Raw genomic sequence first — 22471 nt, forward strand, 5'->3', positions numbered from 1 at the left:
GTGAGTTTTATTATTATTTATTTGAAATTAAGAGGTTAATTCACATTAAACCATTCCACCACAGTGTGGTGTAGCATCAAACAGACAGTGCTGTCAGTGTTGCTCCTCCTACTTAAGAGTTCCTCTAAATGAACCTCTTACATTGGAGCAACTGTCTCATGATTTCTGCATGTTGATTTCATCTCCTTCTCTGACACTATCAGCAGAAGTAATACTGAACTCATGTGTGATTTATGTTTTTCATGGAAGTAACACAATGAACTGGATAATTAGTGCTACACTATTCTCGTCAGGTAAGACAACTTTGTGCATTCTGAATTTGTCTTTTGTTCTCTAATTATAAGTTTATACAAAAAGTGAAAATATGACTTTAGTGTTTCTACTAAATAAAGCACAGTGACATTTTTCAGTGAAAACACTATATATTTCTTATGGTATTAAAAAGCAGGTACGACATATTAGAAGGGAAAAGATATCATTTAGAATTACATTGGCAATGGTCATGTCCTTACTTACATTTCATTACTGCTGAATCAAACTACCTGCTGAACTCTACAATCAGCTTAGTTTGACTATAAAAATACCTTCCAAACTAAAATGTTTTGTTTTTCTGTTGTTGATGTTTACTGAGTGAAAAAAGTGTTTCCTAAATAGTCATACTGAAGAAAGTAACTTCTTCATTATTTATCAAAAGCAAACAGAACTGGACATGATTTCATGTGTTCATTTGACATATCTGAATGTTTTATTCAGTGCTACACAGAATTGGAAGCTTTTCACATAAGTGTCACATCATACTTTGATTTATGTTCTTATATCTTTATATTCTGTCACTGCATCCACCTTTGTTACTTTTGGCTATTGTTTATTTTATGACAGAATATAAATTAATCTCTGTGTAAATTAAGAAGAAATGTTAATAATAAAAGAAAAAAAAGAGCAAAGGCTGAGGGAAAAACACTGAGTCAAAAGTGTGGACACACCTTCTCATTTAATGGTTTTACTTTATATTAATGACTGTTTGCATTGTAGATTCTCAATGAAGTCATCAAAACTATGAATGAACACAAATGGAATTATGTGGTTAACAAAAAAGTGTGAAATAACTCAAAACATGTTTTATAGTTTAGATTGTTCAAAACAACCACACTTTGCGTTCATTACTGCTTTGCACACTCTTGATGAGCTTCATGAGGTCGTCACCTGAAATGGTTTTCCAACAGTCTTGAAAGAGTTCCCAGATATGCTGAGCACTTGTCGGTTCTTTTGCCTTCACTCTGCGGTCCATCTCATCCCAAACCATCTCGACTGGTTTTTAGGTTACTGTGGAGGCCAGGCTATCGGGTGGAGCACTCCATCACTCTTCTTGGTCGAATAGACATTATACAGCCTGGAGGTGTGTTTGGGGTCATTGACCTGTTGGGGAAAAAAACCATGCAATAGAAACAAAATAAAACCATGCAAATAAAATGACACTCATAAATAAACACTAAAAATCAGAATAAAAACAATATACAAGATAAATATAAATTTCCACTGTGTAACATATCCTCAGCAGCAGAGGTGACTTGGGGACACCTTAAAAGTTTTAGCAATTTTCCAGATTGTCTGACCTTCAGTTCTTAAAGTAATGATGGACTGCCGCTTCTCTTTACTTAGCTCATTGGTTCTTGCAATAATATGAATTTTAACAGTTGTCAGATAGAGCTGTCAGCTCTGTGCTAACCTGACTTCTGCACAACACAACTGATGGTCCCAACCCCATTAAGCATGCAAGAAATTCAACAAGTGAACCCTGAAAAGGCACAGCTGTGAAGTGAAAACCATTTCAGGTGACTACATCATGAAGCTCATTAACCCTTGTGTGGTGTTCATATTTTTGTTACTCAGCCAGTGTTCATGGGTCTGGTGGACCCGCTAGAGTTTTGGCTTTCCAAATTAACACTATCAAACAATTTTATGTTAAATTACTCAACAGATGTTTACTTCATCCCAATTACAAACCATATGAACAGCAAACATGGTTAATTTTTTCCCTTTACCTTTGTTAGATCACATTTATGAATTAATGTGCTTCTCGTTTTTTTTATTTTTTATAAAATGTTATAAAAAAAATAAATCAGTTATAATTAAGTAGAGTGCGTGGAAAGACACAACACATTTACACGTGAAGCAATATGTTTCACAACTAAATGAGATCAGCTGCTCATCAATGGTGACATTAGGCCCAGGTTTGTAAAACAGGGGGAGGTGGCGCACACACTTATCCCACACTGTCCTGATGGCAGCTAGCTTGTCTCTCTGCCGTCGAGCTGGTCTGTCGTCTCGGTTATCAAAACGGATAATCCTGGAAATTTTGTGGAAGTTTTCCAGAGACACTGATGCACGGAAAGGTTCTTGCCGGTTTCTGCATCCCACAGGGATTCTGGGGATTCCCCTTTGGACCTGAAAACTCCTGCAAGGATAAGAACCCCAAAGTAGGCCTTTGGGGTTCTTAGATGAATTTGGTCCATCTCCTTCCACCTCTCTCCAAAAACACACCGTCCTTCTAGATTACTGCAATCCAGAATAATTTTCTGGATGGAATCTGGGATGAAAAGCTCAAATGAAGACTTGATGTCCTGCACATGAGTAACTGTCAGCCGTGTTGGCCCTGGCTTATCACAGTAACAGCTCTGCAGGGTGGCTCATTTCTTGGGCAAGAAGACCATCCAATTTCACCAGTTATTGACATCCATATTTCTTCACTTGCTGTCTGGTGGGCTTGTTCTGGTCCTGGAGCTGGCTGCAGATGGGGTACTCGTCTTCGTTTTGTTACTAAATGGTGCTCAACCTCATCCTCTTCTTCAAAGTCACTGTCAGACTCTGAATTTTCAGATATGTGAAATATTCTGAAACCTCTTTGTCAACATCATCATCCGAAGCCCCTCTCTCTTCCAAAATCATTTGGATGGCCCTCGCAGCAGATAATCTTTTGCCATCTTGATCAGTTATGATAAAGAACCACACTGGCAAAGTCTTATTTATAGTATTATGCCCCTAATTTGCAGGAGGGACAGGGTATGAGAAAATAAAATTTGGATCCCTCAAGAAAGAGGGTAAAATGTGCGGGAATGTAAGAGCAGACGGTGTTGGTAGTTGAATTTTCAACAATGTGGCAACTTTGTGCGCGAGCAGGAGGGGAAGAAAACACTATCAGCAGCACCAGAAAGGAGGAGGACAGAGTGTGGGAACACAGGACCTGCACTTTCAACACTTTTATTAGACCTGGGTCCAGTGGACCCGAACACCTTGTATGTAATGTAAATGCGTGGGGGGAGGTACAGTATGAGGTCATTGAAAATTAGTTCGGATTTATGTTCTTCACAGAAAATAAGCCAAAGCCAATGAATTTCAGGTTGAAAAAATAATTAATTGTTAAATTTTTCTTTTGAGAAAAACTGAAAACGGGTCTCACAGACCCGAACACCATACAAGGGTTAAGGGAAGGCCAAGTGTTTGCAGCGCTGTCAACAAAGCAAAGAGTGGCTGCTTTCAGGAATCTAAAATATAAGACATATTTAGAGTTATATATTTTTTTCTTTGCTACATAATTCCATATGCCTTACTTACTGTATTTGATGTCTTCAGTATGTATATACAGTGTAGAAAGGACCAAAAAATAAAGACAAACCACTGAATGACAAGGTGTGTCCAGACTTTTGACTGGTAGTGTATATCACAAGTTTTTTTTCTTTATTCCTTTGAAAGCCACAAAAAACAAGTTGAGTCTGTCATGCTGATGAGGAAGAATATTAGATAACCTTATATTTCTGGAAACTAAGACATCATGAAGCTGTCATTGTTGAACAAGCAACAGTGCTACATGATGTCATACTGACTGTTCTTATCATGCCCAAAAAAGGAAGGCTTTGTTTTTTAACAAATATAAACAACAGGACAGTTTAGGTGTTCCGTTTTTTTAAACAAAGATTTTGTTATGTGTGGTTGTAGATTTTCACTATAGAATGATTATGTCAGAAAATACTTAACTACAGCGAAATTTAAATTAAAATTTTTATGGGGAAATTTGTTCTGAGCCACAGTGTGCAGAACTTTAAAATGTCTGGCTTTGGTGCGCTCTAGTGGTAACAACATAAACTTATGGTTATAAAAAAAGATAAAAATGAATGCAATGTCATGAAATTAATATATTGTTAGTGCTTATTTAGTGTTTATCATTACTTGTTTTTAATATAGTTTGCTTCCAGTCTAAAAAGGGCCAACTGAGTGCTTTCCGGAAATGTAAAAATAAAGATCATTTTTTGAGTGATCATGACTGAGTCCAGTCTTTCTCTGTCACCAAAAGAATTCAAAAGAAAGGAATTTAATAGCAACTGATATATTATACATGTATACTCATATACTATTTACAGTTTCCTATGTGTGATAATAATTAGAGGCCTGTAACCACATTATCATCCTTTACAGTGGCTTTAAATAAAATTACTGATGTCCTTCTTAATTCTTTAATTCTCAGTGTTAAAAGCTGCAATTTGTTTCAATATTGATCCCGTGGCTTGGAAGACCCTGAGTAACTCTGCTGCTGGTTTTGGCTACCAGGTGGTGCAAAGACAATCAGAGTAAGTCAGGACATGCATAGTTATGTTGAAAGCGGGTTTACAGCTGCATGTTTAACATTACTGCTATTTCTTTTTTTTTTTTATTTACCATCTCTGTTGTGCTATATGGACATATGGAGTTTATTTAATTAGAGTTTGCTTTCTAGACTTACATGATTGACTGGATTTATTTTGTTAGTTTGCTCGTCAGTGCTCCACTGGAACAGCATTCACAAAACGAAAGAGGGAAAATATACAGCTGCAAAACCTCTTCCCAAAACTGCCAAAATATACAATTTCAAGGTAGGTAACCATTCATTTCTAAATGTGCTAAAACTCGGATAGTATTTTGCCATAAAAATAGATATCCATAGATCCTGTCGCATACATTTGTTTAAATCAAATCACAGTTACAGTAGATTTCCATATTAGATATCTTAGTATGTAACGTTCAGCCTTAAAAATGAAATAAACTTTCCAACTGTTTTCTTGATACAAACAAGAAAACATTTCTTAAATTTTGACAATAGTGACGAAGAAAAGTAAAACTGAGTTTTGTTTTGCGTTCCTTCATTTTGAAAATATTTATCATGCCAATTCATGAATTGTGGCACTTTGTAGTTCTCAATTTGAATATTGTTTTCTTCCTTACACAAAGTGTATTTTAGGAGTGTTTTAACACATTTGTAATGCTTTCAATACAGCACCAGAGTTTGCAGTCAACATGTCGCTTGGTTTGTCAATGAAAAGTGACCCGACAGCACAAAACACTGTGGTGAGTTACTTAACTGCAGACATTACCAGTGATTGTATCTCTCTATATCTATCTCTATATCTATATCTCTCTATCTCTCTGCCTCCCTCTCTCTTCTTTAAATAGACTAAAAGTTAGCAGATTTTAAAGAGTTGTGTCGGAATTTCTTGTTTGATTTTATATAGAATTAATAATTGTTTAAGTGGCAAAAAATACTCAACCTGCTGAATTATGGCATCTTGGCTTTGTCTCCTCTCAGGTGTGTGGTCCAACCATTCCGAAGGACTGCAGAAGTATCACCATGTACAACGGTGTGTGCTTTCAGATGGAAAGTTTCAAAAGGATCAGACCACCCATACCTTCTTCTATTCAAGGTAACAGTAAATTGTCTTTGCCTCTCTGTCTCTGTCTCTGTCTCTCTCTTACACACACACACACACACACACACACACACACACACACACACACACACACACACACACACACACACACACACCATGTATATCATTACTCCTGGTACCTGATTACATTTAGTGATGTCCTCTAAAATGTTCGAAGGGGACACTTTAAAGGGACTATGTTTAAATGTGTGGTATTCACTGACCCTTTACCAAGGTACAAAATCCTTTTGCTTGCATTATATGAGTTTAAAACAATATAATTTTGAATCCATCTCTTTGACAGAGTGTAGAACACAAGCAGACATTGCCTTTCTGTTGGATGGTTCAGGCAGTGTAGATAATACTGATTTTCAAACAATGAAGAAATTTGTGAAAGATCTAATCGAATCATTTCTCTCAAGTGACACACAGGTGAGCAGCTGTTGTCCCTCTGTCAGTAAAATCATGGCAAAGACATAAAATAGCTACATTTTTATTTCTATTAAGTATTTTTTCTCTCTTTTTCAGTTTTCTGTTTCCCAGTTCTCTACTTCACCCGAGGTTCACTTTTACTTTAAGAAACTTTCCTCATCTGGATCAGTGGAGACTGACATCAATGACATCAGTCAACAGGAGGGAGCTACTTACACAGCCGAGGCCATCACATATGTTGTGTAAATAATGCAGTTATAATAGTGAAGAAGTGCAGATACATTATTGTCCAGTTGATTTTTTTCCATAAATCTGATCACATTAAGTACTGTGTGGACTGAATGACTGAGGGAAGCCTTTTAAAAGACACACTGTACACAAACTTGTGCTTCAGAGTGTCATCTTCTACAGAGAAGATGATATGACCCCAACTAAGGCTAAATTCAAATATTTGCTGAGTTTAATTTGAAAAAACAAACAAACAAACAAACAAACAAACAAACAAACAAACAAACAAACAAACAAACAAACAAACTTGTATTAGGTTGATTTGTGCAAAAGTTAAAAAAATTGCCAAAGAGAATGACATGCAGAAATAATAATATTAATGCAGTTTACCTGGTTGTGTATAAGTTACAAGATCAACTGTAAAACAATATTTTGAAATTATTTTGATTTTTTTTTATTTGACAGGAACAATGTTTTCACACCACAAAGAGGTTCCAGACAAAATGTCAAGAAGGTCTTGATAGTAATTACTGATGGACAATCTCATGATCGGACTGATCTGGGAGGTGCAGCACAGCTAGCAGAGAGTAAAAACATTGTTCGATTTGCTATTGGGGTAAGTACTTCCATTATTTAAACCTGCAGTATGTTGAGTTTTATAATAATGAGTTTTATTCAGTTGTCACACTACAGTCACATTATGCTGCACTATAGGGAGAAAAGTCCTGAACCACTCACTCACTACAGCTCCTGAAGTTGCTTGGCCGTAGAAACCAATGTTATGAAATTCCTGTCGCACAGCTTTTGTCTAAATGTTTCCACTTTGGAATAATACCACTTAAAGTCAATCATGAAATATACAGGCAGACCAAATAAAATTTGGTGACTTGTTGCAGCAGTGCGATCATATTACAGTACTACACTTAAATTCAGTGAGCTCTTTAGAATGACTCACTCATTCACAAATATTTGTAAATTCAGACTGCATGGCTAAGGGATTGAATTTTTTTTTGCCTGTAGTGATATGACCGAAGACACCCGAATTCAAAGATTAGGAGTTTTGGTTACATGCTGGCCACACATTTGTATATGCACCATATAATGTACATGTAGTGCATTTATTTAAATCAAAGCCAAACTCACTGACCATGTAAAATTTAAATGAAGTCTCTTAAATGAAAAAGCTGAATTACTAATGGAAACATGAGATATGTGTGTAATACAAATACAGCTAGTAGAGGAAAAAATATGTGTAAAAACTATTTCATAGCATGACATAAATGTTATCATGGATTTAGGTTCTATTCAGTGTTAGAGAGTTTAAAACCTGTTTGTAAATCAAGTGAAGTTTAACGAATGTATTTTAATAAAGTGAGCAAATAATTTTTGTAGTATGAGGACTCAAACATATTTGTCAACAAGGTGGGGAATGCATTTGCTAACCCTGATGCCAAAAGAGAACTGCGCACCATTGCATCGTCTCCCTCAAACAAACACGTCTTTCAAGTGGAGAACTTCGACGCACTTGAAGTAATAAGACAGAATCTGCAGGACAAAATTTTCTCAATCGAAGGTACAAACATAAATTTATTGTTACAACTTTGTTAAAATTCCTGTAAATGTTTCAAAAATTAAAATAATTGCACTGTAATAAATGCTACTTTCAGCCGCTCACTTATTCACAAGGGATTTTTTTCACATTCATTATGAGGATCTGTGTCCTTCTGGAATTGAAGCAGTTAACTTTCATTTGTTGTGTAAAATGCTACAATAAGAAGCAACTAAAATTAGTACATTGTATTAACTTTATTGTACTGTATTCAGTAAAGTCACCTGTAAAAGCAAATGTAACTTTACATTTTGTAAAATGAGCAATAAATGCTCAGTAGTTATATAATAAACTGTAAAAAAAAATTTTAACCTCCTAAGACCAGAACTCTTCCACGACATGCATTTTTAATTTCTCTTTGATATTTGGGCATATTGGGGCCAGATGAATGAAAAAACAAAGAATTGCCAGATTATTATTTTTTACATTATTTTTGTTTTTAAGAAAAATAAGAGCCACATATGAGGATATTTGTTTAAAATTTTGATAGAACAGTAGCAGTATAATGTCCTCGTCAGTGGATATCAGGCCCATGTAGAGCAAAATTGAGTCTAAATAACCCAAAATGTGATGTCCACATATGTGGATGCCAGGTCCTAGGAGGTTAAATAATTACTTGAAGCATAATAAAAGAAATTAATCTTCAAATTGAATTTGACTCATCGTGTCTGTCTTTTACCTTCTCATTTATTTTTCTGTTACAGGATCTCAAAGCAGTGGAGAGTCACTGAAAATGGAAATGTCTCAAGAGGGATTCAGTGCAGTTTATGTGCCCGAGGTAATTAAAACTACCTGAAACTCACCAGACAGTCTAGTCATAGAAAGAAAGATTCACATGTGCCTTTGTGGCAGTTTTTAAGTTCTAATGGCAAATACAGGTTAAACACATTCCAGATTTTAAATGTAAAATAAATTGTATATAAAATGTATTTCCTGTCTGCACTGTAGGGAATTCAGACGTCTATTGTTGGTGCAAACCAGTGGAAGGGAGGCTACGTGCAATACACAACTGGAGGCCAGAAGGTGAAAACATATGAGGATGTGTCTTTGGAGCCTGACAGCTATCTTGGTAAGAATATTACAGCTTTAACAATCTAACTCATACACATGTGATCATGTATATAAACCGCTCTGCTGTAATTCTTTGACACAAACACACTGAAGAGTTTGCATAACAGACATAATTTAACAGGATTAATCAGGAATCTTAATCTGCCTTCTCCTTTTGAAAACCAAAATTCTAGGTTACTCCATGGCGATTGCTAAATCCTGGCATGGCTCTCTGACAGTTGTTGGTGCTCCAAGATATAAACACAGAGGAGTTGTGTTTGCTGTTAACAGAGAAAACTTGAAAAACCAAAAGATTGAGCCCTTTTCATCACAGGTATGCATTTGTATTAAGACAGATATGAATTAAATTATAATTTCCATAGAAATGATCTCAGATACAAAAATAATCATATCTTCCTTACACAGTATCAGACTGGTGCATATTTCGAGGCAGAGGTGTGTACCATGGACATAAATAATGATGACATCACTGATCTGATCTTCATATCAGCCCCAATGTACATGGAGCCTGATAGAGAGGGAAGAGTTTATGTTTGCAGACTAACTGGTTTGGTAAATCACAGTTTTATCTAATCCAATTAAATTAATCGGTTTATTTGTCAAATTTTTATTAACTATAAAATATTCACTCTCCTGCTTTCAGATTGTGGAGTGTAATTTTGATGATCCGTTAATACTAAGAGGACATGCAGCTGTCAAAGGAAGGTTCGGCTCTTCTCTTGCTGTGCTGCCTGATCTAAACTCAGATGGATTCATGGATTTGGCAGTTGGAGCACCTTTGGAGAATAATGGTGAAGGCAGCGTCTACATATTTAATGGTGAAGGAGGAGGAATCAGTCCTACTTACTCACAGGTACACAACATCAAAGACCTCACAAAGATGTCTAAACTCATCTATCAAGTAAAGTCAATATTTTACGAAATCTGATTAATTAAAATATTTCAGAGAATTACTGGCTCTGAGGTCCAGTCAGGACTGAAGTTCTTTGGCGTGTCAATCAGTCAGTCGTCTTTTGACCAGAGTGGTGATGAACTGCCTGACTTAGCGGTGGGTTCAAAGGGTAGAGTTGCCTTACTGAGGTAAGTCCAGGTAATGGTCAAATATTTAGGTACATTCTAAAGTTCATTATTATAAGAATGGCACATTTACAAATATATTTTATTAAAAGCTTTAATGATTTATGTTAAATTATTACACAAATCATTTACAATAATTTAGAGCATTTATATTTTTTGGGGTTTGGGGTATGATTTAGACCTACTTCAATTTTTATTAAGTTTTTAGTTTCTGACTTTCTAGTGCGCCCCAGTGTTTCCCTTTATTCTCATACTTACCTCTCTGAATAATTTGTTTATTATTTTCAGTTGTGTTTTGTTTCATTGTTTCCAATCTCCATCATTATCTGATGTTTTATACTGTCTGAGTCTCCCTCTGTTCCTTGTTGCATATTCCCTTTAAATAAGTCCTGTGATTTCTGGTTTGAATCCCTTGCTTTTTTTTTTTGTTGTTTTTTTGAAAGTATTCAGCATTAAAGCTGCCTTTTCAGTTTAGATATCATTTCTCAGGTCCATATTTTCCCTTTCACACAGCTTAACCCAGACAATTAGATCAAATCAAAAGTTCTCTTTCCAAAAGGAAATTCTCCCCTTTAACAGGAAGAAACCTCTGTCTGAACACGGCTCAGGCAGGGGCAGCCATCTGCCATGTCCTTCACACGTGTTCTTTTTACTTTCCAGATCAAGACCCATAGTAATGGTGAGAGCTGAGGTATCGTTTAGCCCAAACAAAATCCCTACACAGAATGTAGACTGCTCAAAACCATTAGAGAATACAGCTGAAATCTGCTTGACTATGAGCAGAGTGTCTACAGTCGGCACAGGTTAATCATCCTTCTCTCTTTTTCTCAATCACTGCACATCATTTTAATTTTATTGTATTGAAACTTGCAACATTAAAATCAAATTCTATTCCTCTATTTTAGCTCGAGCAAGGATTGATTACACTATAACACTGGATGCCACTCGCAAGCCTCCAAACAACCGAGCTTACATCAGTGGGAAACAACGAGAGCAGTCTGGATCAGTTACTGTTGACTTAGGAATAAAAAAATGTTCACCTGTAAAATTCCTCATTGAGGTAAGATCTAATAGCAATCTTAAAATAAAGTCCTTAAAAGTCATTAAACTTAAGATTTTGTTTAATTAACTTTACTTTTAAGACTCCTCCAACATTGAACCTAAACCTCTTCTTGCAGGCTTGCCCCGAAGACGCTCTCAACCAACTTTCCAATGAGCTCAAATTCACGTTTGATGGTTCGGCCTCAAACACCAACCTCAGACCAAGTCTTGCCCCGCAGGCCCAAACAACAACCATTCATCCTGTAAGTAAACCTTTAAAAACCCTATTAGCTGACCAACTGAGGCTAGTCTTTATGAAGTTATGAGAAACTTTTAGGTTTGCCCTTAACTTTACTGAATCAATTTTATTGTAGGCATGCAACTGACTGATACTTCTTTGAGCGACTTCTGCGCAAGTACTTGAAGTAAATGAGTCATCATTAATGCAGTGACGGCATGTTTTAAGCTGAGCCCATGAAGGCCTTCTGCCTGTTCAGAAATAAATATCAAATAGAAAAAAAAATGTGTTTTTAAGTCACACATATGACCTTCCTCTTAGTATTTATGTATGAATACAAAGCTGACAGCAAAAAGCAAATATGAAACCCTGCAAAAAGAGACTTTCAAGCTATCGCCACGGTGATTCTACTTTAGAAACATGAACAGGTAGAAGCAGGGGATACAGCCTGACACCTTATCAGTTTGTTACATGTTGAACTTCAGGGTCTTGCTGCTGACCTGAGGTCGACATTCACTCAGCTAACATAACTCTGAGTACTTGTATCAGCATGTTGTCTGTGCAGGTGATTGCAAAGAGCTGAAGTTGTGTTAGCAGCATAATGCAGTTGTTTCTGTCCATGATGCATTTTACACTTTACCATCATGCTCTCATTCTTTATAAATAAAAATTAAAATAAAAATCCTTCTTTTGGTTCATAAAACTCTAGAACAACTGCTTCCCCAGTCTCTCAAAAAACCTCACATCAGATCAAGTGCAGCTTTTTGAACTGTTCCCACAATTAGATTAGAAGTGTGCTAAAGGGTTTCTGTTACTGTGGCTTTGTGTTTACATTCAAAACAGACTCAAAGTCCTTTTAATTTGTGCAGGGTTGCAGTTATTAACTGTGTTTTTTGTGTGTATATATTAACTTCTATTTTCTGTCTTTGTAAAGTTTTATTTTGTTGATTTTATTGCCCGTAGACCTACATGTGGTAGCACATTGGATCACCATAAAACCACTTATTTAGTCTTTAAATAATTTATAATGTGTACTTTTCCATCATGCTCTCTTCCACAGTTAGGGTTTGAGATCAACTGCGGCACTGATAACAAATGCGTTGATAACCTGAAAGTGGATTTCAACTTCACCAGGTGAGGCACAGTTACAGTGGGATGCAAAAGTTTGGGCAACCCTGTTAATAGTCATTATTTTCCTGTATAAATCGTTGGTTGTTACAATAAAAATGTCAGTTAAATATATCACACAGTGATATTTGAGAAGTGAAATGAAGTTTATTGGATTTACAGAAAGTGTGCAATAATTGTTTAAACAAAATCAGGCAGCTGCATAAATTTGGGCACCACAAAAAAAGAAATGAAATCAATATTTAGTAGATCCGCCTCTTGCAGAAATTACAGCCTCTAAACGCTTCGTGTAGGTTCCAATGAGAGTCTGGATTGTGGTTGAAGGTACAGTGGGGCAAAAAGTATTTAGTCAGCCACCGATTGTGCAAGTTCCCCCACCTAAAATGATGACAGAGGTCAGTAATTTGCACCAGAGGTACACTTCAACTGTGAGAGACAGAATGTGAAAAAAAAATCCATGAATCCACATGGTAGGATTTGTAAAGAATTTATTGGTAAATCAGGGTGGAAAATAAGTATTTGGTCAATAACAAAAATACAACTCAATACTTTGTAACATAACCTTTGTTGGCAATAACAGAGGTCAAACGTTTACTATAGGTCTTTACCAGGTTTGCACACACAGTAGCTGGTATTTTGGCCCATTCCTCCATGCAGATCTTCTCGAGAGCAGTGATGTTTTGGGGCTGTCGCCGAGCAACACGGACTTTCAACTCCCGCCACAGATTTTCTATGGGGTTGAGGTCTGGAGACTGGCTAGGCCACTCCAGGACTTTCAAATGCTTCTTACGGAGCCACTCCTTTGTTGCCCTGGCGGTGTGTTTTGGATCATTGTCATGTTGGAAGACCCAGCCTCGTTTCATCTTCAAAGTTCTCACTGATGGAAGGAGGTTTTGGCTCAAAATCTCACGATACATGGCCCCATTCATTCTGTCCTTAACACGGATCAGTCGTCCTGTCCCCTTGGCAGAAAAACAGCCCCATAGCATGATGTTTCCACCCCCATGCTTCACAGTAGGTATGGTGTTCTTGGGATGCAACTCAGTATTCTTCTTCCTCCAAACACGACGAGTTGAGTTTATACCAAAAAGTTCTACTTTGGTTTCATCTGACCACATGACATTCTCCCAATCCTCTGCTGTATCATCCATGTGCTCTCTGGCAAACTTCAGACGAGCCTGGACATGCACTGGCTTCAGCAGCGGAACACGTCTGGCACTGCGGGATTTGATTCCCTGCCGTTGTAGTGTGTTACTGATGGTGACCTTTGTTACTTTGGTCCCAGCTCTCTGCAGGTCATTCACCAGGTCCCCCCGTGTGGTTCTGGGATCTTTGCTCACCGTTCTCATGATCATTTTGACCCCGCAGGATGAGATCTTGCGTGGAGCCCCAGATCGAGGGAGATTATCAGTGGTCTTGTATGTCTTCCATTTTCTGATGATTGCTCCCACAGTTGAATTTTTCACACCAAGCTGCTTGCCTATTGTAGATTCACTCTTCCCAGTCTGGTGCAGGTCTACAATACTTTTCCTGGTGTCCTTCGAAAGCTCTTTGGTCTTGGCCATGGCGGAGTTTGGAGTCTGACTGTTTGAGGCTGTGGACAGGTGTCTTTTATACAGATGATGAGTTCAAACAGGTGCCATTCATACAGGTAACGAGTGGGGGACAGAAAAGCTTCTTACAGAAGACGTTACAGGTCTGTGAGAGCCAGAGATTTTCCTTGTTTGAGGTGACCAAATACTTATTTTCCACCCTAATTTACGAATAAATTCTTTACAAATCCTACCATGTGAATTCATGGATTTTTTCTTCACATTCTGTCTCTCACAGTTGAAGTGTACCTCTGGTGCAAATTACTGACCTCTGTCATCATTTTAAGTGGGGGAACTTGCACAATCGGTGGCTGACTAAATACTTTTTTGCCCCACTGTATTTTGGACCATTCCTCTTTACAAAACATCTCTAGTTCATTCAGGTTTGATGGCTTCCAGGCATGGACAGCTCTCTTTAACTCACACCACAGATTTTCAATAATATTCAGGTCTGGGGACTGAGATGGCCGTTCCAGAACGATGTACTTGTTCCTCTGCATGAATGCCTTAGTGGATTTTGAGCAGTGTTTCAGGTTGTTGTCTTGTTGAAAGATCCAGCCCCGGCGCCGCTTCAGCTTTGTCATTGATTCCTGGACATTGGTCTCCAGAATCTGCTGATACTGAGTAGAATCCATGTGTCCCTCAACTTTGACAAGATTCCCAGTCCCTGCACTGGCCACAGAGCCCCACAGCATGATGGAACCACCACCATATTTTACTGTAGGTAGCAGGTGTTTTTCTTGGGATGCTGTGTTCTTTTTCCTCCATGTATAATGCCCCTTGTTATGCCCAAATAGCTCAATTTTAGTGTCATCAGTCCACAGCACCTTATTCCAGAATGAACCTGGCTTGTCCAACTGTGCTTTAGCAAACCTCAAGCGGCTCTGTTTGTGCTGTGGGCAGAGAAAAGGCTTCCTCTGCATCACTCTCGCATACAGCATCTCCTTGTGTAAAGTGTGCCGAATGGTTGAACGATGCACAGTGACTCCATCTGCTGCAAGATGATGTTGTAGGTCTTTGGTGCTGGTCTGTGGGTTGACTCTGACTGTTCTCACCATTCGTCGCTTCTGTCTACCTTAGATTTTTCTTGGTCTGCCACTTCGAGCCTTAACTTGAACTGAGTCTGTGGTCTTCAATTTTCTCAATATGTTCCTAACTGTGGAAACCGACAGCTTAAATCTCTGAGACAACTTTCTGTGTCCTTCCCCTAAACCATGATGGTGAACAATCTTTGTCTTCAGGTCATTTGAGAGTTGTTTTGAGACCCCCATGTTGCTACTCTTCAGAGAAAATTAAAAGAGGAGGGAAACTTACAATTGACCCCCTTAAATACTCTTTCTCCTTATTGGATTCACCTGTGTATGTAGGTCAGGGGTCACTGAGCTTACCGAGGCAAGTTGAGTTCCAATAATTAGTTCTAAAGGTTTTGGAATCAATAAAGTGAAAACAGTGCACAAATTTATGCACCTGCCTGATTTTGTTTAAACAAATATTGCACACTTTCTGTAAATCCAATAAACTTCATTTCATTTCTCAAATATCACTGTTTGTCTCCTATATGATATATTTAACTGACATTTTTTATTGTAACAAACAACGATTTATACAGGAAAATAATGACTATTATCAAGGTTGCCCAAACTTTTGCATCCCACTGTACAAAACTTAAGCTTTGCTTGTGCGTCTTGTTTTCTTCAAATGTGTTGTTATTTGCAAGTTGTACTTAATGTCACTTAACTTGTCCTTATACAACCATTATTAATATTTTTGAAACTGATGACACTGTTGTTTTTGTGCTACCCATATGGAAAAGAAATAGAAAAAACTTATAAAAGACTTGCATAAGATGTGGCCTACTTCATATAGTGCATCATATAAGGCTTATATGATTTACTAATGAAAGTGGCCACTTTCTCATTACTTTCATATATTGTTTTAGTAAGTATCCAAAACATACAAGTTTCATTTATATGATTTTTCAAGGGATCTTATATCTGTTTTCACTCTTGTATTCTTTTCATACAAGTTTCACACGAGACAGATACAAATTTATAAGATTTATATATATCTTTTCCATATGGGGTGGATTCGGGAGGATGGACAGCAATAAGGCGGTCACTGAGGATGTATATAAATCTTATACAATTTGTATCTGTCTTGTGTGAAACTTGTATGAAAAGCATACAAGAGTGAAAACAGATATAAGATCCCTGGAATAATTATATAAATGAAACTTGTATGTTTTGGATACTTACTAAAACAATATATGAAAGTGTCCACTTTCATGAGTAAATCATATAAGCCTTTTATGATTCACTATATGAAGTAGGCCACATCTGATGAAAGTCTTTTATAAGTTTTTTTCTATTTCTTTTCCATATGGGGAACCAGCAAGTATTAGAATGTTAACTCACTAAGAAATTACGAATGTTTTTTTTTTTTTTTCACTTTTAGCATCAGTATCTTAGCAAAGCAATTTACCTTACTGTTTGAGCTGGAAAATAACATGGTTTATCAAAGCTCAAAGTGCATTACATTTGGAATACTGTGACATTAGTATGGTTCTAGTCTTGTCTTGTTTTGCCTTGTTCTCATCGGGCTTTGTACTCTGTCAGATCCTCAGAGGTTAAAGTGGGTATTGAAGAGCTTTTGAATGTCACAGTCACAGTGGAGAACAGAGGAGAAAACTCCTACAACAGCCGTGTTATTCTCACGTACCCAGCTGGACTCTCCTACAGGAAGTTCACGGGTCAGCAGGTAAGGCATCAGGATCTAGTCTGTTTTAGTTTATCACTGATCTGCTGCTCTCCCAATCCATTCAGCAGTCATTTTATTCCTAATAAAGGGACGGATTGAGTGCAACTCCTTGGACAGTGAAGATGGTTTGTCACAAGGAAGGACAGACTGCACTATTGACAAGCCAATTTTCAAGAGCAAAACTGGGGTTTGTTTCTTTTTTTTTATTGTATTTGTACAGAACATCTTTCTTTTGTGACTTTTGCACAATTTAAAGACAAAGGGAAGTCACTCATTTCTCTCATTCATTTAAGGCTTCCTTAATTGTCTCCTATGGGATTGAAACCAATAGTCAACTTGAGAGGAAGATCTTTGTCACTGCAAATGCCACCAGGTACTGTTGCTTTGGTATAGATACTCTTAATTTATGCAACAGCACCACAGATACAGAACAGATTTCTTTTCTTTTCTCTTTCAGTGGAAATCAGGAGCATGCCCCTACAAGTGAACTCTACAAAAAGAAATCGATTGATGTAAAATACAGCATTTTTATGACATTTGAAAGGTGTGTGTTGTTATGTTTGTAACAAAAGAAATCACACAGTAACAAATGTTCTATTACATAATGTATATTTAAACCTCAAAACATGTCTGTTTAGCTCACTCAGCTATAACAATTTCACATTTGGGAAGAACGATTTGAAGAAACCAGTCCAAAAGTCAGTTAAGGTAAAATATAACTTCTATCTGTCTGTGAAGGTTCTCAGTCATCCAGGTCATCGTAGTCTAAGGAGCTTGCAAAGAAAAGCGTCTGGACTTCTTTGAGTTGCTTGAAGACCTGTCACCTCTCATCCGAGAAGCTTCTTCAGTTCTAAGGTCAAATGGTGGAGAGTCCCAGATTTAAACCCAGTGGGAGTTTCCCCCCACAGAGGGACAAAGGACCCCCTGATGATCCTCTACCTAATCACATGAGCCAAGGTGTGAAAGCGGGTGTGGGTCACAATCAGCCAGGGTTTCGGGTGAGCTCATTGTGAAACCTGGCCCCACCTTATCATGTGATTTCCTGAGGTCAGATGGCCCAGGATGTGAGTGGGCGTTAAGGCGTCTGGGAAGGGATCTCAAAACTGGATTATAGATGGCAGACAGTTGGTGTCGTAAACCCCCGTGTCACTTATTGTAGCCAACCTTTACATGGAGGAAGTGAAAAGCAAGGCTTTTGGCTCTTTTAAAGGGAGAGTACCCAGTACCAGCTTTCACACCTTGGCTCATGTGATTAGGTAGAGGATCATCAGGGGTCATTTGTCCCTCTTTGGGGGGAAACTCCCACTGGGTTTAAATCTGGGACTCGCCACCATTTGACCTTAGAACTGAAGAAGCTTCTCGGATGAGAGGTGAAACGTCTTCAAGCAACTCAAAGAAGTCCAGATGCTTTTCTTTCCAAGCTCCTTAGACTATAACTTCTATCCTCTTTAAAAGTTTATTGTATGATTTAGACCTAACTCTAATTCATTTGGTCCTTTTCTTCATTCATTTAGGTCACAAATGATATCAGAGCGCTTAATTTCACTGTGGTGATCAGGGTTCCAGTGAGGCTTGGTGAAAAAGACATTTGGGTGGATTTGAGCAGTCTACAGGTAATAGTTATGTAATATATGTTTTAGCTGCTGAAACTACAAATAACTTTATTGTGGATGGATGCATATGGTAAAATTAAGACCAATAAAACTTAAATCAAACATATGTCAGATTCCAGACTGTCAGAAAGGAGATGACGAAGAACCAAGTGTCAGAGATTTTGTTACAAAGATACAAAAGGATAAAGTGGTGGTAAGTATGCATCTGCACTTTACCTGTTCAAATTTAACCTGATTGTAGATTTAAACAAACAAACAAAAATCACATTACACTGGCTCACAGCTTGTGTTGCATCTTCTCTTTAAATCACAGGACTGCTCTGTAGCCACATGCAGAGTGTTCAAGTGCAACACGTTCCTGGAAAGACTGCAGAGTACGACGTACAAAATCTCTGCCAACATTAGTTCACGATGGATACAGCAGGTAACTGGAGGGATTTTGGGGTTAAATGAAAGATTTTTTTTTGTTACAACTGTTAAGCTTTACATTTTTTCTTAGATTGGACTTCAATCTGCTAAATACCTTTTGACCAGCACAGCCAGTCTGGAGTACGACAAAACCCAGTACATCTACTTTTCAACAGGGTCTGACAACAGTACTCCTGTTCGCAAGGTGTGTACACATTATTTTCTCTCATTTTACTTATTAAGAGTTTCATTGGTATCAACATCCTGTCACTTCATCTCTCAGATTGAGGCAGAGGTAGAAGTTTACCCTGAGCCAGATTTCACCAAAGAGATCGTTGGAGGCTGTCTGGGAGGGTTGGCTTTTCTGGCCTTACTCACAGCTGGCCTGTATAAGGTGAAAGACTCCTCTTACACTTTTTCAACTAATCAGTTATAAAGGTTTTAGAGAACATATCCTGTTGAAAATAGTTTAAAGGTTATTATATTTACTCATATACCTTGATTATTTTCATTCATTTTTAATGCATGATTGTTACATTTTGGCTTTCTTTGCACTCCTAGGCTGGATTTTTCAAGAGCAAATACAAACAGATGATAAATGAAAATGCTGCAGATGGTCCGAGTCCTGGGACTGATGCAGGCACAACCCTACCAGAGTAAAAAAGATCACATATGTAGTTGTACATTTAATTTATATGAAATCTATAGATCCTCTGGATAGTTTTAGGAGTGAACATGGTACGTAGAAATGTCCATTCTACTACATTTGATTGATCGAATAAAAACAGCTTGCTGTGTCTAATATCACTCATATAGTTTCCTCACTTGTGGTCAAGACATTGAAAACAGGCTCACAATACTGTATTTTGTGAGGAATCCTTCTGCTCACCTTTCAATTTAAATTACTGCAAACATTGTACAGTGAAACTAATTGTCATGCCATCATGTACTGTAAAACTTATCAAATTCAATAGATATAGTTAAAAAACACTTTGCTTGCTTTAAAAAACTGAACTTGTGAAATGTGACTTGCTTTGTTGAGAAATAATGGACAGGGTATGCAATGTTTTAGCTCTGTGATGTGACTTTGCATAAAAAGTATTTCTCATACGTCAGTGTTTGTCATTTGCAATATGTAAAAAAAAATTGTTTTTGGTTTCATATGATGAAGCTATAATTAGAAAGATGTTAGAGGAAACAATTCGTTAAACAAGTACTTGGAGCAATAAAACACAGAGACCTTAGATCTGTCTTTTCAAACGTGCACGGGTGAGGCCCAAAGGAAACCCATAACAAAAGATAACAGCAGTTTATCATAAGTTTATTAAAAGAAATCATTTTTATACAACATATTGTCATGTTGTCTTTGATGCATGGTCAATCATCCAGATAAGAAAATACTTGTAGACATGACAACACGGGCTTGATAACATGAAACACACAGACAAGAAATACAAGTCATACTGACACAGAGAACAAGAGCAGACTCACACAAAGGGACATAGATGAAAACCTAAACCAGAATAGCACTCAACTATAAGAAATCAAAAATACAAAATGAACTCAAAATACTGTGTCACAGACCCAGCCCCTGATACACAGAAACAGCAATTTGAAACAACAACATTGCAGATGTGGAAGCAGAGCAACTGTGGACGAAAGTTTCGGCCTGTCTTAGCAATCCAAAGCACCCAGCATCCAACATCAGCATGGAAGAGAGGAAGGCACTCACCTTGGATTTTGTTGAGAAGATGAGAGAGGTCATTATGGAGGCAGATGAAAGAATGGTCTCGTATGATGTTACATCTCTTTTCACAGAAGCGTTCGAAAGAGATTACAGGATGACCCCAAATTCAGCAACAGGACCACTCTCTGCAGCGACCAAGTGTGATTGCTCTTTGAACTGTCAGTATGAGGGACTTTTAAAAGTTGATGTGTACCATAAAGCAATGCATAGTGATCAGTGTTTTTAAAGTTTGACTCTCATCATCAACTGGAGCACAAAATGGGTGTCATTAGGATGCCACAACACAGAGCGAACACAGATGTCCACAGACACAGCGGCCAGGGAAGCAGAAGAACATCATATCAAGAAGGCCCTGAGTAAATGTGCTTATCCCAGCTGTACATTTGTCAAAGCTGGGAAAGCACCTAAAGAAAGCTCCAGGTGATCCAGGAGAGATGAAGGACAACTGCTGTTTAAGTGAAAACCCTTAGTGTCAGGAATATCGATTCAGTTCAATTTTATTTATACAGCGCTAAATCACAACACAGTCGCTTCAGGGAGATTTATATTGTAAAGTAGACCCTACAATAATACAACAGTTGAGATGCATTTTCTCTAAACACTGCATCTCTGTGAATTTTAAACCCTAAAACATGCAGCGCCAAAATAGGGTCTACCCCTAGGATCTGGTCCTCCAGCACAAAGTAGAGTAATATAGGAGGATTGCCATGATTTATACATTGTATCATACAGATGATGTGGTATGCTTTGGATCATGAGCTGTTCCACGCCTTCTCCATACTTTTTTATGGCGAAGGTGTGGAAATGCTATACTTTTATACTTTTTATCTATAAAGCTTTATAACAACTCTGTGCCAGGTGAACACGACTGTCAAGTATAAGGCTGCCAAAAATATTTTCACATCATACCTTAATTTTGCTATTTCTCTTTGGTTTAAAATATACATGTTATTTAGGAATAGAATTTGCCCTTCTCACTTACATGATGTCAGTCTTAGTTTTGCTGGTTTTAACTAACTTCCGTTTTACTTTTCTTTGTTTATATATAGTCTTACAGAGGAAGGGAGGATCCATCTGCTTCCTCCCCCAGCCTGCCAGCTAGTGTCACCGACTCTCATCCAATTCTGACTAATCTGAAAAACTCACGCTGTATGCGTCATTAAAAAAAAAAAAAAAAAGAGTCAAGCAAAAAAGAAAAAAGTCAAGTGCAAGTATATCAATATCTATCTATCTATCTATCTATCTATCTATCTATCTATCTATCTATCTATCTATATGTAAATTACAATCACCACTACAGAACTTGCAGGGATTTTTGTTGTTCTTTGTTTTGTTTTGTTTTTAAGAAGGGATCTATAGTAAAATATAATAATAAACTAAAAAAAAAAAACCCTGAGCTAAATCTAAATGCAGTGAATGACTGTTCCAAAGTCACGCTGCCACAGACTGAAAAGCTTAGTCCCACCTTAGCCTTGAATCTAATATGTGAACAAGCAGCTGATTCTCAGCCTCTGAACCAATTCTATGAGCAGCAGAGATCTTGGTAAAAAGCTGGGATAAATAGTCTGGAGCCTGGGTGTTTAGTGCTCTGTTTGTGAGAACAACAATTTAAAAGAAAGTTTTAAATGTACTGGAAACCATGGTAAAGAATACAGAATGGGACCCTTGTGAGCTCGCTTGCTGGATCATGTTAATATTCTTGCCGTAGCATTTTGTATGATAATCTAGATTTTTTTTTTGTTTAATAATCTAAGCCATTAAACAAGGCATTAGTTTAATCTAATAATGACAAAAA

At 37.4% G+C, this 22471-nt stretch overlaps 1 protein-coding gene across 1 annotated transcript; it reads left to right on the forward strand.

Moving 5' to 3' along the window:
- Positions 1 to 210: 210 nt before the first annotated feature.
- LOC113019263 (integrin alpha-M-like) lies at positions 211 to 20279 on the forward strand. The gene is made up of 30 exons (XM_026162845.1): positions 211 to 293; positions 4520 to 4622; positions 4801 to 4904; positions 5306 to 5376; positions 5615 to 5729; positions 6040 to 6167; positions 6264 to 6409; positions 6861 to 7011; positions 7818 to 7968; positions 8709 to 8782; positions 8953 to 9073; positions 9249 to 9388; positions 9481 to 9627; positions 9719 to 9928; positions 10022 to 10155; positions 10813 to 10955; positions 11058 to 11212; positions 11331 to 11456; positions 12492 to 12565; positions 16767 to 16908; positions 16997 to 17095; positions 17202 to 17281; positions 17366 to 17452; positions 17547 to 17616; positions 18423 to 18521; positions 18634 to 18714; positions 18835 to 18945; positions 19021 to 19134; positions 19213 to 19323; positions 19491 to 20279. Exons 1-30 carry the CDS (start codon positions 257 to 259, stop codon positions 19587 to 19589), a joined length of 3423 nt encoding a protein of 1140 aa, XP_026018630.1. The 5' UTR covers positions 211 to 256; the 3' UTR covers positions 19590 to 20279.
- The last annotated feature ends 2192 nt before the right edge of the window (positions 20280 to 22471 follow it).

This window comes from Astatotilapia calliptera, chromosome 3, assembly GCF_900246225.1.
Source record: "Astatotilapia calliptera chromosome 3, fAstCal1.2, whole genome shotgun sequence".
In the NCBI taxonomy this organism is placed as follows: Eukaryota; Metazoa; Chordata; class Actinopteri; order Cichliformes; family Cichlidae; genus Astatotilapia; species Astatotilapia calliptera.

What these genes read in the sequence shown, in the direction of transcription:
- LOC113019263 (XM_026162845.1), top strand. Translation starts at nt 257, where the DNA reads ATGAACTGGATAATTAGTGCTACACTATTCTCGTCAG. An exon ending in GTGCAGTTTATGTGCCCGAG is followed by an intron (nt 8,783 to 8,952) that starts GTAATTAAAACT and finishes TCTGCACTGTAG; the next exon opens with GGAATTCAGACGTCTATTGT. An exon ending in CTGTAAAATTCCTCATTGAG is followed by an intron (nt 11,213 to 11,330) that starts GTAAGATCTAAT and finishes CTCTTCTTGCAG; the next exon opens with GCTTGCCCCGAAGACGCTCT.